At 32.4% G+C, this 16,511-nt stretch overlaps 1 protein-coding gene across 5 annotated transcripts in view; it reads right to left on the bottom strand.

The window, feature by feature from the left end:
- PTBP2 (polypyrimidine tract binding protein 2) overlaps positions 1-16,511 on the bottom strand; it is a 108,993-nt gene that overhangs the window by 1,755 nt on the left and 90,727 nt on the right. For 3 of the 5 annotated variants that reach the window (XM_031967119.1, XM_031967120.1, XM_031967123.1), the window contains 5 exons: positions 8,229-8,383; positions 6,738-6,771; positions 6,223-6,315; positions 203-419; positions 25-102 (listed from right to left, as the gene is read on the bottom strand). In XM_031967119.1, coding sequence (XP_031822979.1) covers positions 25-102; positions 203-419; positions 6,223-6,315; positions 6,738-6,771; positions 8,229-8,383 — 577 coding nt within the window. The remainder of the gene's footprint in view (positions 1-24; positions 103-202; positions 420-6,222; positions 6,316-6,737; positions 6,772-8,228; positions 8,384-16,511) is intronic. The other 2 variants (XM_031967121.1, XM_031967122.1) reach the window with 1 other exon arrangement.

Raw genomic sequence — 16,511 nt, 5'->3', positions numbered from 1 at the left:
TTAAAAACAAGGAAGCTTGCTTACTGAAAAAATTTAAATGCTTTCACAGTGCCCCCAGTGTTAGCAAAAAGTGTACGTAGATCTTCTTCTGCTACTGATGGACTAGAAAAAGTGGAGAGAAAAAAAGAAAGAGTTAATATCTTTTACTTTATGGCATAAATATATGCATATGCCCTTTACATTTTCCTACTGAAATACTTACGGAATATTCGAAAGGTGGAGAGTGGCTGATGGAGGAAAAATATTCTGAAAATTTTTAGAGCCAGGCTTCTTAAAGCGATGTAATGGGGAATTACCAAAATCTTTAGTTAGGCCTTGGTCATCAAGTCCCTCTCGAGGTAGTTGTACAGTCTGATGCTTGGAGAGGGTAACCCGAATAATCTTTCCATACATTTTTTGTCCATTCAGATGATTCATTGCTAAGGAAAGAAGGCATATTTTAAAATATACACACCAAAACAAATACAGTGTTGTGCCAAAGGGTAAATTAAACATTGTTAGTATATTGATTTTAAAGCTCGTTTTTAAAGACCACCACCACAAGTCAAATTAAGTTTCACATAATAAAAGACAAGTTTTTACTTAGTACTAATTTTTTTTTTTTTTATCTTAGTACCAATATTCACTAAGTACTACTCCAAAGATTTACCAGATTTTTTTTTTTCAGGTTATAGTAAATGACAATAACTAATGCTATTTTCTACTAAAAACTCTGTAATTCAATATATTATAGTGAACTCTTGAGATACATAGGAGGAGCCACTATAAGATCAGAATTCTTTCTGAAATAATGAATTAGAATATCAATGCAGAATACTGAACTGGGGTTAAAACATAGATATTTTCATAACTGTTTGAATTTTTTATTCTATGTATGTGAAATAGACAATCCAGTTTTTTTTTTTTTTATAAAGTTAACTATTCTTCAAATCTTCATATCACTCACACTCATGACTTAAATTGTTTTTATATTTCCTTTCTGTTATATACTTGGACTGGACTAGCTTTAAATTAAACAGCTAAAAATAGAATTGGTTTTGATATAAAGGTAAAAAGGCAATGTGAGAATACAAAAGAAAGGATACTAGATCGTCAATCAGAAGAGCTAGGATTCTAATCTTTCCTTTCTTGATATTAAATCTTGTCTGTTTTCAGATTTGGAGAAACCTTGGGTTCTTAAAAAGTATGACAAGTAGAAGGATACCACAAACTACTAAGCCAGAAAAGCTTTACAACAATACTCAGAGACAGACTACACATCTGTTGAAAAATGCTTACTGCTAGCACCAACTAATCACCTTGTGATAATTTTTCCCCCCATCTTGACAGCCCACAAAAACTACTAAGGTATCTAGAGACACTTGTAATCTATGTTGATAAAATGAATTCTCACCCCAAAGAAATAATGGCTCCTTGAAATAAGAAGTTAATAGCAAGTATATATATGTACTTTATTTTCAGCATTGTGGGAGAGAAAGAGAACTCACAGGACAATGCACCCTGCTTTTAAAATCTGACTGGGTTTATAAACTAGTTTGCATAAATTTTCTTATCTGCCTACATAAGACTGTTGTGAAGATCAAATGAGGTTATGGGTGCCTTTTTTTTTTTTTTTAAGAACACACTTTAGAAAAGTGGTCATCATAGAAATATGATGTATTATTTTCTGAAAACTCAAGGAATTTGCAAAATTTGCAAAAACAAATATGCCTTCTCTCCCCTACCCCATTTTTAAGGTTTCCAGCTTTTCATTTTTAGATTTTTGACTATGATCAGACATAAAAAGTTCTTCCCTTAAGATGTAAAACACTCCATAATAACTTGTACCCGAGTAAACTCCATCATGAAATCTTATAATGCATTCTATACGAGAGCATAGAAAACTTTCAATTATCCATAGTAATGAGGATAAATTCCTATAGTCTTATGAGCTCAAACTATGAATTATTCATTATTTTAAATGAATAGTTTTATTTATTCCAGTTTTTCTTAGAGACAAATAAGAACATACATTTTAAAAGGCATTTGTCTTCAGGGAAGTGTATAGACCAAAAGGAGAATGGCAAAAGTGAAGAATACAGGGGTTGGGATGCTTCAATAGTTTCCTTTATATAGCAAGAGAAAGTAAGGAAGAACCTCAACATGTTTATTAGCTGATTTCCTTAGACAAACTTGAGGAAGGACAGGGACAAGAGACACAGAATGGACACACATGATTGGATTGTAATCTTAATCATAGCGAAAACATCTGAACTCGTGAGATCACATATCTACGAGTACGATTTTATTAGTTTAAAATACTGGACATACAAGCTTGAGAAACTACAGTGTAAGGGCTTTTTTAGAAGCTAAGGAAAGAAGGATCACTTTTTAGAATGTAGCAACTAAAATGCCAAAGGAGAAGTAAAATATAAGGTTATCAGAGAGCTCTAAGAAGAAAAAAAGCTATGGGATGATGAATAAAAATATCAAGAAGAAAACTGAAAGCAGCAGGGAAATTGAGCACATACACTTGCACATATAAAATGACTGATCACAGTCTTATTCATTTGATAAGATTACTGTTAAGTTTTACTTCCTTCTATTTCTTCTGCATAGTACAAGTATGTCCATTGAAAATAGAGTAACAACAGAAGAGACAAAAGTTTAGAAGTCTAAATAATATGAAACTGAATAATCATAACCCCAAATAATCAAGAATAGCCTGTATATTTAAATATTGGAAAAAACAGGAATAATGTTTTGAAGAACTCCACATAGCCTTTTTTTTTTTTTTTTTTTTTTTTTTTACAGACAATTAAAGAGTAAAATGCTTCTAGAAAATATAGTCAATGTTCATTTTAAACATAATTCAGGAATTCAAGATACCATGAGTTGGTAGACTCATGGTCTTTCTGTATATATCCAACTTTTGGGCTTTTTTTAAAAAAATAGATTCCAACTCTACAAGGAAATAAAAATAACTGAAGATGGTTTTGTGCAAATAGCTCACCAAAATATGAAAAATAAAAGTAACGAATAATTGCCTGTGGTGGTACTACAACCTTTGTAGTTAGTACCTTTCAGCACCTAAATAATGTGTTATTTGGGAAAAGCAAAAACAAATGACTCATCAAAATATGAAAAGCAAAAGCTTCAAAAAGTAAAGGTAGGGGCAGCTATGTGACATAGTGGACAGAACACTGAACCTGTAGTCAGGAGAACTTGAGTTCAAATCCAGCCTCAGATATTTAACATTTCCTAGTTGTGTGACCCTGGGCAAGTCACACTCAATCTTAATTGCAAAAAAAAAAAAAAAAAAAAAAAAAACCAAATAAATAAATAAAGGTAGCAAATAATTGACTGATAGTGATACAACCTTTGTTGTATTTGCAGTTATTTGCTACATTTATTTTTTTTTTATAACCTTTGTGGTACCTACCTTTCAAGCACTCAAATAATGTGCTATTTTGAAAAGCAAAACAATTGTTTTTGAAGGAAAAACTTTTTTTGCCAGTATTATTCAGTTTTTAAAAAAATATTATCTGTAACAACCACTATGTATGCAACACTATTTTTCCTAAAGTTAGTTTAAAAAAAAAATGGTCTATAGGTTTTATATAGTTTCTAAAATACACTTTAATCCTATATATATATGAACTAATAAAGATAGTATTTATGAAATGCTTGGCAAATTGCCTGGCACATCGCAGTCATTTATATTTATCCTTCCTTCACTGTTTTCATTGACATTCACTGTTCCCATGTTACCTAAGTAGCACAAAAAAAGGATCTGCCTACAGGATACTCACTATATTCTCCCATGAATACTAATTTCCATTAAAACCAAAGTAACACGAGAACAGAAAGCTGTCACATACTTCTTTAGTCAACATAGTGGGCTCTAAAAGAAGAATAAAAATGCCCATGCCCATTATTTCATTCTCCCCTGACCAAGGTCCCAGGTCTTGGGGTTGAATGAAAATTTTTGAAAGATTTATAAAATTTTTTTTTCAAAATTAAGATTTCACAGTTCTCCATAGCATCAATGAGCGTGATGAAAAAAAGCCTTCAAGGAAATTCTAAACTCTTTCTCATCACATAGAAAACCAGAAACTCATAATAGGGTAATTTGAAGTTAAAAGGAAGAAAAACTAAATTGAGGGTAGGAAATGATTTCTTAATACACTGTTTATGATTCTGGGCATAATATAAGAAATACTTATTTCAAGCAATAGGGATTAAGGTGAACTTGTGATTTCAACTGTATAATAGAAACTCCATTTAAGCAAATCTGTGCTACTGACGGAGATCAATACTTGCTCTGCAAAGTTTTATTCTTTTTTTTTTTTGGGGGGGGGGGGGCTGAGGCAATTAGGGTTAAGTGACTTGCCCAGGGTCACACAGCTGTGAGGTGTTAAGTGTCTGAGACAAATTCGAATTCAGGTCCTCTTGACTTCAGGGCTGGTGCTCTATCCACTGCACCATCTAGCCATCCCCAAAGTTTTATTCTTTAGAGTTATATGAGTGACTTACTCAAGATCACTTAGCCCATACATGTCAAAAGCAGGACTTGAACCCTGGTCTTCCTAATTTTTAAATCAACTCCTTATACATTAAACAATACTTTCTCGTATTTAAGGCAATATGACATTAGAAATTTTCATTATGATGAAAGGTTCATGTAGACTCAGTATAGTGTTTCAAAGTCTTAGTGCAGTTTTTATTATTTTTTATTAAAGCTTTTTATTTTCAAAACATATATGTGAACAATTTTTCAACATTGACCCTTGTAAAACCTCATGTTCCAATTTTTTCCCTCCTTTCCAACACCCCCTCCCCCAGAAGTTTAGAGCAATTTTAAAAGCTACAAAAGTTTAAAACTTCACTAATACTTTTGAGATACCCTTTATGCTCTTACTAAATAAATCATGATATGCAAAACAAACTAGAGCAAACAAATTCTAGTTCTAAGAACTCACTCAAAACCAATTACATTGAGGGCCAGGGAAAACAACAAAAGGATGGGGAAGAATGTTTCTAAATTGATAGTGAAAAAATCAATATTCCTTTCTTAGCTTTTCCTCAATGTTTTCTAAGTGTCAAAATTTCGGAATTGAGACACTGGAGATCACTTAAAAAGATATATAAGCAAAGCACTTATCCAGTGTCTTGACACATAGTAGGTTCTTGATAAGCATTTGTTTTCTTTCCCCCTTCTCATCTAGTCCAACACATTCTTGAATAAGCAAATGCTTTATTACATACCTGATACATGATTATCCAGTCTCTGCTTGAAAAGCCTAGGGAAGGAAAATACTCTCTCCCAAGGCAACCCATTCTGTTCTGGAACAGTTTTGGTACTGAATTTTCCCCCCTGACATTATGCCTAAATTTGTTTCTTTGCAATTTCCACCCATCTCTCTAAGTTGGTTCTTTGGAGCCAATCAGAAAAGGCCCAATCTTTCTCTGAAGACAGCTGTCATTACCCCAGCCCATCTCCCATTTTCCCAAGTCTCTCCTCTTTGAGGAAGACACATGAAGAGCAGGTAATAGTTCAAGGCTTCTTCTTTTCTTCTGAATTAGATACCCGACTAAGAGAAATCATGTGGGAGAAATATAAATTACATCTAAAGAGCAGCTTATTGCTGGGATGGGAATAATGAAGAATGTACCTAAAGGGGAGACAAGTCAGGAATGAAAGGGTTTAGCTTTTGTATGTGGAAAGCAAAAATAAGAATCAGCTAAGTCTGCAATCTATGCTACAGACTCGTGTCATGATGATCCCTAAAGAGAGAATAAGTTAGTCTAAGATTAAATTACTGAGAGAAAAAAAAAAAAAAAAAGTTAAACACAAAAGTGGTGAAACATCATGATGGGGTTGCCACTCTTTAAAGAAAATATTGAAATTACAATAATAAACAAGAATTATAATGGAGAATTAAATATAAATAGATTGTACATTAGACAAAGAAAATGTTACTACAAATGACTTCTTCAGTGAGATTTTCCTTTTCATCTTGGCCAAAGAATTCATCTATGAAATAATTATAGTCAATGGAAAATGTCAGTGACAAATATTTGCATGAAACACAACTATTCAGTATATGATGTGAAGTTAGTAAAGCTACATTTTATTAGAGATTAAGACAAAGTAACTTTAAAATGGAGTAAAAGGAATTAGGTTAGTTTAAAAATCTGTAATTGAAGATTTAAGAGCACAAACATGTAATCTAGTCTTACCAAGTTGTGATTGGTTTCCATCAGCCATCTGTATAAGTGCACTGTCTTTCTTATTGTATAAAATCTTCACACGTTGCACATCCCCATAAACACCTTTTTGAAGTCAAAGAGGTAATCCAAAAATGAAATTAATTTTAAGGGCAAGTTAACTAAGCAGTATATTTCTTGACATATCAATGAAACAAACATTCAGACATCAACAAGATCACTCACTCAATCTTAACATTCATACCAATGAGTAAAGAAGATCAAGATTTTGAACAGTGAATTTTGAAAAGAATAAATTTTTGATAAACCCTCAAAGCTATGTGAATGATATTAAATTAAAGACCATGCAAAATAAATTAGCATGCATTAAAACAAATTTTGTGTCTATGGAGAGTTTTTAAACAGCAAAAGAAAAATAGCAAAAGATTTACTATTCAACTTTAAGCCAAAGTGCTAGCTACAAATAAGAATTAAGGTGAAACAAAAATCAAATCAATAATAAAAGTATAGTGCTAACAATAACATACCGAAGAGGGTAAACAGACTTTGGGGCGTAACCATCTTTAGAAGGAGAGAAGAGCAAGCAGCGTAAGACAAGAAGAGAGAAGAGTCGAGGAAGAGCGGAGATGAACAGATCATCCATAACGAAGGGTGGTTCCCGCAGAATGGTGAGGTGGTCATGGATCATGGTTCAAGGCGGTTAATTGGGGCAAGTTGGTCCGAGGAACATTTGTTCAAGCACAGAAGCATGAACATAGGGAATGGAGACAGGGAATGAAGACAAGGACAAGGAAAATAAAGGATAAGACAGGGAAGGGAATGGGCATTTGGGAAAAGACAAGGAAAGGGAAGGTGAACACATAGGGAAAAGGATGAAATGGGGAAGGGAAACAGCAATGCAGAAGAAAAATAAGGAATTGGGGAACAAAAAAAATAAAATATAGGTCAGTACATAGGAAATGCAGGAATTTGGTCAGAAAATGGTTGGTTTATGTACTGTACAAGAAAAACTGAGTAAAATGTAGTCACCCAAGACAAATATGGGTAAAGTACATCCATATCAAAGAGTAAATTACAGCATTTCATCTCAACATGGGGGGAGGGAGGAGAAAGCATGCAATAGGAATTTTAAACTTTGAACTTCAACTGCATAAGCATGGCTGGTTATGAAATGCAGGCAAAAGTTTTTCTTTTTTTTTAAAGGCACTCTGATTCAAACATTTTAGCATGCAAAACTGTGAATGACAAAATAGTATCAAATGATAAAATAAGCTTAATGTTCTCACGTTAACAGAGGCCAATTGAAATGAAACAAATATTCAAACTAGACATCATAAGTCAATACATCAAGCTTCCCACATTTCATACCAGCTTTCACAGCAATCAAAATAAAATATACGAGACATAAAATGTAGAACTAAAGAAAAAAAAAAAAAAACCCTTAGATTTCAGATTTAACAAGAAAGAAAAATACTAAAGGTGAAGAGTTTTTTTTTTTTGTTTTGTTTTTAAAAGAAGACAATGACTAAAAACTGCAAAGAAAAAATTACTAAGAAAGACTGGAAGAGTGCCTCGTCAAGATCTTTGGGAGAACCTTCAAAGAAAAATGTATTAGAGTAGTTCACATAAAATAAGATTTTAAAAATGCAATGACATGTAAGCATGAAATGAACAAGCAAATTATCAGAAAAGACGAGCAAAATTGTTGTAGAGTTAAATCTGCAAATTAGATCACATTTGCCTTTGGAAACAAAATGTAAAATAAAAAAGCCAAACCATAGCATGTAACCATATTTTTCTTAGGAAAAATAGGTAGCTACTGAAAAAGAAATATATAAATGATTATCTAGGAAAATAAAGTATTTTCTTAAGTACTTTAATTTTATTCAGAAGTAGACATAAACAGAAAATACTTTGACTAATATGTATATAAGGAAAAATGTAAAAAAGAAAAATGATAAACTTTCACAAATGAAATGAAATTAAAAGAATGAAAGTTAGTAAATAGTTTCACTAACCTCTTCATTTAAATTGCTAACCAACAGGACTGTGTTGCCACCAGCTGAGACTCCAGGCATACCCACTCGGCCAGCAGCAGCTGCAGCAGCTGCTGCAGCAGCATTTGGAATAGCCAAAGGACTCAGAGCTCCTGGAACAGCTGCAACAGGAAGCCCTAATTTTAAAATAAAGCGTATTTTACGAAACACACACAAGTCTTTTACAAAAATCTACTTAAGCATGATGGCTGCACAGTTCACAGCTGACCACGCGAAACAGTGCGTGATACTTTCTCATGCTTAAATGAAACCGACTGGGGATAAATGAAGAAGCTTCTGTATATTCTGGTTCAAAAGCATGTACCTAAATTTTCTGGTAAAAAATTAAGTACAACTTTTAAAATTCACAAGCATCTACTTTGTATACAAGAAATTCATACTGAACACTATATTTTCAAGCAGAAAACTATCAAGAAAATTGTAAAATTCTTTTTTTTTTTTTTTTTTTTTTTTTTTTGTATTTTAGCCACTTCAAGAAATTATCATTAAGAAATGTCTTTATTATTACTAGGTTCATACTGCTAACAGTGAGGGCAATTTTCTTCTTGCCATCTTTAGTTCAAGCTCACCTTTGAAATAATATAGCTAGTTATAGTTTAGGAAACAATACAGTCTTTTCATTTGTAGATCAATACAAATCACCTTGTATCATATTTTTAATTCATCAAAATGACATTAAATAAAATCTTATGAAGATCACTTTGCCTTGTTAATTGAAACCAAATAGCTATCATGAATACAAGTTCTATTAAACATTACATTCTTTCACAATAGGGAACAAAAAAAAAAACTATAGGGTTTTCTACTATTGCATTTTCTCCAGGTTTAATTCTCTATTCTTTCAGACAGTCAACAAGCATTTATTAAGTACCTACTAAGCGCCAGGAATTGTGTTGAGTATTTCAAGTTTTCCCTTATTCTTTCTTAATTGGTTTTCCTACTATTTCCTCATTGATTTGCTTCATTACCATTCATCGACTTTTGCTCACTCTTAAGATGTTTTTCCTCTTATTAAGTCATTTTATGGATATATCAATTCCATCCTATGGAATTTCTCTTATCACCTTTTCATTTCCTATTTAATTCAGAATCCTTTTCATTCTTCATATCAACTGACTCTTTCAAATTAAGCCTCTCAAGTTAATGTAACATTCCATATGGGGGGGGGGGGGGGGGAATGTGTACCTTTCCTATACAAAGATAGAAATGACATAGCACAGAGTTGGCATACTAGGATATCTCCCATTTCATTTATTCATTCTTTCCCTATAACATCTCTGAGCATGCCATTTAGACATGCTTCTTTTATCTTAGATAATTTGATTTTCTAATCTTTTCCAGTTAGTTTTCTGACATTCTCACTTCATGGAAATTATAACTGTGGTCTTCTAGTGCAATTATAGTATTAAAGGGGCTTTTCCCCACTTTCATTTTTCCTTAACATCTCTGCTGTCTTTGACTTAGTAAAACACTTTCTCTGAGAAGGTGACTTCTCTTTTTTAATATCATTTTTCAATACTTCTTCTAGTCAGTTTTGTTTAATTGGTCAAAGCATTTCATTAAAGTTGCTAGGATGGATACACATTCATTAATGCTATCAAGTACAGTTTCAAATTCTCCTTGCTCCTGTCTGTATTCCAGGAAAGAAGATAATATAATAATCTATTAAGGGCCAAGCTGATTTATGGCATTAAACAAAATAGTAAACAACACCATGGCTCTAAAATGTTTAAAATATGTGTTAATCCAAATACAGCAAGGATATATTGGAAAAAATCCAGAAAAGAAACTGGTCCAAACCTCAAGCTCAGCTACTTGTGGTATGATTTTGTACACATGATTTTATCTTGCTAGACATGAATTTTTTCACTTGTAAACTGTGTAGAATGAGCTAGAATATCCTTACTGTCCATCCCAGCTCTAACTATGATCCTTTTGGAGGATCATACAAAAAAATAAAACAGAAATTTAATCTTGCAAAGAAATGCATCCTTTTGGGAAGTTCAAGAAATTTTATCAATCAAGAAAAGGGCCATAAACTTATTTTTCTGTTTTCATTTTTGCTTGCTAATTCAGTATAAAATGTAAATATTTTAATACAGTCACCACCTTTATATCAAAATTAAAGATTAAAATTGGTTTTTTTCCTAATTTGCAGAAAATACCAAAGAAAATGATTATAGACCTTAAAGTAGATGGTATCCTTAGAGGCCAACAAGTCCTACCCCTTCAATTTAAAGATAAGGAAAGAAATTGAGGTACAGAAAAATGAAAGCACTAGCCAAGGGTCAAACAACTAAACAATGGTGGAGGCAGGATTGAGCCTGGATTTTCTTCAATGCAAGGACAATACCTTTTTTACTGTCATAATATTTATCAAACTAATAAAAATGTCAAACAAAATATTATGGGAATGTCTGTTTGCACAATGCTATATATTCAAAATTCTTCCATGTGTTCATTATTCAATAGATCTATGATTTCATCTATGCAATATTCCTTTTAATAATATAGATCACAATCCTTCTTCAACTTCTCATACTTTTTGAATAGGAACATATCCCATAAATGACATGGAAAATAAAATTTTTTTAAGTCCAGAAAAAAATTCTATTTCATTCATAAATTTTCTTTGCCTTTACCATAAAACACATTGCTTGGGCATCCATATATAAAAAATAACTGAAACTAATTTATATATATTAATATATACATGAAATCTAATATAATGCTACTATGCTATAGTTTTAGAAAAGAAACTCCCTAGAAAAATCAAACTTTCAACATGCCACTTCATGACTCATAATTAAATATAAAAATCTAAATACTTAAAGAAACTTCAAAAGTAACATAAAATCTGGTTAACACAGAATTACATAAAGGATTTAAGATGGATATACTCAGGAGCTTAAAAAATATTTGTTGACTTTGAAATATAAATTCAAGTTTTCTTTCTATAATCAGGTGTGTATAACTAGATTATTTAGCTAATTTATGACATCAAAGACAGAATAAAGTTCAGAAATGTAAAAGAAACAATTCACACAAACATCTTAATACATAGAAAAAAATCAAAATTTAAAAGAGAAATTATGAATTGTATTTATTCCAGCAAATTCATGAGTATTTTTGGGAAAATGCCATTGCCCGTTTTGCATTTTTATAAATGTTCCACTGAACTGGAGTAGAAATAAGACTACAAGTTTTCCACTAGTTCCATTCCAAAAAAAATAGAGTAATAAACATTTAATATTTATTTGTGGAAGAGATATTCTATATCAGAGCATAGCTGAGGCTGGCAGTTACCAGTATGCTTATCAGAGAGTGACATATCAGGCCATTCAGTCAGGCACATCAACCTTTGACTGCTGCTTTCACTATCTACAGTATCTCCAATTATTCTTCCTCATTTCCCCCATCACTATTCTTGGACAATTTGTTCAAATATATCCATATGGTCTAGACTTCTTTCCCACTGTTTTTCTTTAGGCACCAGGGGAAGAAATTAGAGGGAGGCACTGTACCAATATATACATCCTACCCCTCTTTTAAGTATAATGAACAGGCATAACTTAGAAAGGTTGCTAAAATATTAGAGATGTGTAAACTTTACAGACCTTTAAAAGAACTTAGAAGCCAGGGAAGTTTTCCTTATCTAATTCAAAATCTTTCTAATATAAAAGTTTATTTCAATATTTCAATACCACAAAATCTTCCACTGGAAATCACTATTCTCAACTTCAATGAAAAAGACTCAACTTCAAATAGCAGATATTTATGTTTTCATATGTGATTTTGATAGAATACTACATTTTAAGGAGGTTCTGACTTGCTTTTATTCTTCTCTTACTAGAAATTTAGATTCCCATATTCACCTAGGCTAATACAGTCAGAAAAGCTGGATGGAAGAAAGTAAGGGGGAGAAAGGATGAATTCTAGGGGTTACTATTGTCCATAGCTGAATCAACCAGTCAGCATTTATTATGTATCCACATGAACCAGGCACTGTATTAAGTACTGGGGATATAAAAAAGAGGCAAAAGATAGTCCCTAAAGATAGTCTCAAGGAGCTCACAATCTCAAAATATAGGGAAAAGCATGCAAACAAATATATACAAATAAGCTATATATAGGAAAAATAGCAAATAATTAATAGAAAGAAGGCACTAGATTTGAGATCAGGAAAGGCTTGCTGTAAAATATGGTATTTTAGTTAGTACTTAAAGGAAGCCAATTAGGCAGAGATGAAAAGGAAGATCATTCCAGGTATGGAGTAAGTAGAGAAAATGCTCAGAGTTCAAAAATGAAATGTCTTTTTTTACAGACCTGCAAGGAGGCCAATGTCATTTAAGAGTATATGGTATTATGGGGCAACTAGGTGGAGCATGGATAGAGAACCTGCCCTAAAGTCAGAAGGACCTGAGTTCAAATCTGCTCTCAGACATTTAACAACACTTCCTGACTGTGTGACCCTGGGCAAGTCACTTAATCCCAATTGCCTCAACCCCCCCCCCCAAAAAAAAAAAAAGTATATGGTATTATATTTTAACATTTCATATGTATTAGACTACCGGCCATCTAGGAGAGGGGGGAGGGGGAAGAAGGGGAAAATTTGGAACAGAAGATTGTGCAAGGGTCAATGTTGAAAAAGTTACCCATGCATATGTTTTGTAAATAAAAAGCTATTAAAAAAAAAAAAAAAAGTATATGGTATGTTTCCTAGCTGTGTGACTCTGGGCAAGTCATTTAATCCCAAATACCTCACCAAAAAAATTATTATTTTTTTTTTTTTAAAAAAAAGACTGTGATACAGATTAATATATAAAGAAGTTGGAAAGGTATACTAAGGGACCAAACAGGTTTTTTTGTATTTGATCCTGAAATGACAGGAAGCTATTGTAGTTTAAGCAGGAAAAAGGTAGGGGTGACAGAACTGCACATGATTGAACAGCTTTAGGAAAATCACTTTGGGAAGCTGAATGGAGGCTGGATTGGAATGGAGTAAAGGCAAATATATCTATACAGACTATTGAAATTGTCTACGAATGAGGTGATGAGGGCCAGCACCACTGTGATTGCAAGTGTGAGGAGAGATGGGGATGTATTCAAGAAAGAGATGTTGCAAAAGTAAAATCAGCAGGTCTTGGCAACTGATTGGATGTGGGTATAGGTATGGATGTGTAATTGAGGATGACTTCTAGGTTGCAAGTTTTAGGGATTAGGAAGATGATGTTGCCTTTATAATAACAGGGAAAGAAGGAAAAACACAAAAAAGATAGATTCTGAAATCCATAAATAACAGAAATGTAAAATCAGAACATAAACAGCCAAGTACAGTCTAGTGATCTAACATTGTTTTCATTTTGAAGCAATATATTTTGGTACCTACAGCACAGATCTGACTGACCATGTTACTTCCCTGCTCCCAACTGACTTATAGATAAAATATAAACTTTTCTTTTTGGCACTGAAAACCTGTCAACAACTATCTTTGAAAGCTACTGCAAATTACACTCCTTCAAAGATTATAGTCTAGCTGAACGAGTATTTGAGAGTGTTCATACCTTACATGCCTTTGCACACAGGACGCTCCTATCTGTTAAATGCACTCCCCCTTCCTTGCCTCTGGTTCCTTGAATCCTAACTACGTTTAAGGTTCAAATAAAGTATCATCTTTTATGTGAAATCTATCTTGATTTATCATTTCACCAAGTGCTCCTCCTCAAGAAATTATTTAATATTCATTTTGTATATTAATTTGGGTTTATGTATCCATGTTTATGCTCTTCCCCCCAAAAGACAGACATATTTCTTGAGGATAGGCCCTATTTCACTTTTATCTTAGTATTCCTAATGCCAAAGAAACTTTTTGCAACATAGTGAGTACTTTAAAAATACTTATTATTGGAATATTTTCTCTATCAATATGCCCCCAAGTATTAGACAAGTATGTCTACCTATGTTCTTTTACATAAAGGAAAAAATTTAAAAATATAACCATTAAACAAGTTAACTTCAACTCACATTATTTTAAGTTAATGGTTTATTGCTTTATGGAAGATTATATTCCCTTCAGATTTTAATTTCTGAAACTCAGGAGATTCTCTAGTAAAATTTTAATGGCTCTTATTAGCCTTGCTCTATCATTTATAGTATATGGTCTTATGAGATGAGACAAATTATTTATCCAACCAATTGTTGGAACTGAGTGTTTTCATATATAAAATGGGTATGAGTAAATACCCTAACTATAATACCACAAGATATTATTACAGAGAGATATTCAAAATACTAGATACAGAAATGAAAAATATTATAATACTATTACTGACCCTGAAATATGGTAAAGTAAGCATATTAAGTAGGGATCACTTTTGTTTTCAGTCATTTTTTCAACTGTATCTAATCCCATTCAGGTTTTCTTGGCCAGGTGATTTGCCATTTCCTTTTCCAGTTCATTTTATAGATGGTTAATCTGAGGCAAATGATGTTGTGCTTGCTCAGGGTCACACAATTACTAAGTGTCTGCGAACAGATTTGAACTTGGGAAGGTAAGTCTTCCTGATTTCAAGCCGATTGCTCTATTCATTATGCCACTTAGCTGCCTATAGTCTTGCTACGGGAAATAATTTACTTTCATCACAAGTAAACAAAATGTTTTTGAAGTATGCACTGGAAGGGGAGCAATACAGAGTGCTAACCAATTGTTAGAAATTAAACCTTCTTAATAAGTTTTTTGAAAATATACTGCCCTTTAAGAATTTCCCTTTGCTAAAGAGCTCCTCGTAAGCCTGGAAATTTAGGGAAAAGGCAATAATTAAACATTTAAAGGCATCAATATTAGCACCATGTCATCTATCCAAAATATCTTGGTAAAATTCAGAAACATGAGTCACTAACACTACAGGTTTTCATGAAAGGTACTATGAATATCTGGAGTAAAAACCTTCATTTCTGAGCTCCACAAAAAACTAATTAAAGATTGAATCTAAAGGCCTCATGGATCAGATCTTATGAATGAGGACTGCTACATTATATAATATCATCCACCACCCCTACTACATTACTCCTACACTATTCCACTATACTATTCATTTCCCTCCATCGGAAAATAAATTATGCCCAATTAGATATATTTTCTAAGGAACATATTAAAGTACTTATTAATATCTCATTTGAGCATCTGAAATTATTATAGTAATCATGATTTAATCTTTTCATAATACTATTAAAACTATTAATATTTACTTTTTAGCCCTACTGGGATTTGGCATTAGAACCATTTCAATTAGAGGCTCATAGACATAGAGATCAAAGTAACCTTAGAGATACATCTATTCCAACCCCTTCATTTTACAAATGAGGAAAGTGAGGCAAAAAGAGCTTAAAGTGACTTTCTCAGGGTCATGAAATGAGAGAAATGATTGTTAATAATCAATGATTTGAGGAGATTTAGTTCTCCCCCTTAGGACCAAAGACAGTAGATAGGATTAACATTCTATTGCTAATCCACTCAATCTTACAAGGAATTTAAGGTGAAACTCCTGGCCCACTCAAGTTTGGGTGGGGGAATCTAGATCCTTAAATCTAGATTTCTCCAAGGCTAGGGATGATTTGGAAGTAAATGACATAATCAAACTCATATCCCTTAGTCCCTCATTAGAAAAGGATTACTCTCATTATAATATTCATTTTTTCATTACTTGTTAACCAACCAAGAGTCAATTGCCACCCTCAGGAGTTCCCATCCTTTCAAGAGCATTTAAGTATTGAGTGTGCTCCTTGAGGGGTGTCTTTGGCATATGAAGAGGATCACTGATCCTTTTATTAATAAAATGCTTACAATGTTAATAAAAGGAATTATTACCCAGAAACTGTCTCTTAAACTTTTCAATTGTCACAACAAACCTATGGTGAAATTTAAATTCAGATCTTCCTTACTCCTAATGTTAGTGCCCAATCTATTATGCTACAACTAGACACAATAAAGTGATTTAAAAAAAAAAAAAAAAGAAAAACTAAGTACATATACAATAAAAGTACTATATAATCAGATAATTAGAGTAATTCTAGATAAATTACATTCACATGGGGAAAAACAAGTACACTGAAAACATTGATTCTAAGCAAAATCTAGAAAAATTACTTTTAAAATTTGTTAATGAAAATAATTATTAAAATACTGGTACAGAATATACCTTTTATTACTGGAGTGTGTTCTAGTGAAAAAAACTTGCATTTGAG

The sequence above is a fragment of the Sarcophilus harrisii genome, chromosome 4 (assembly GCF_902635505.1).
Source record: "Sarcophilus harrisii chromosome 4, mSarHar1.11, whole genome shotgun sequence".
NCBI lineage: Eukaryota > Metazoa > Chordata > Mammalia > Dasyuromorphia > Dasyuridae > Sarcophilus > Sarcophilus harrisii.
This window is presented reverse-complemented; position numbering and strand designations above follow the sequence as displayed.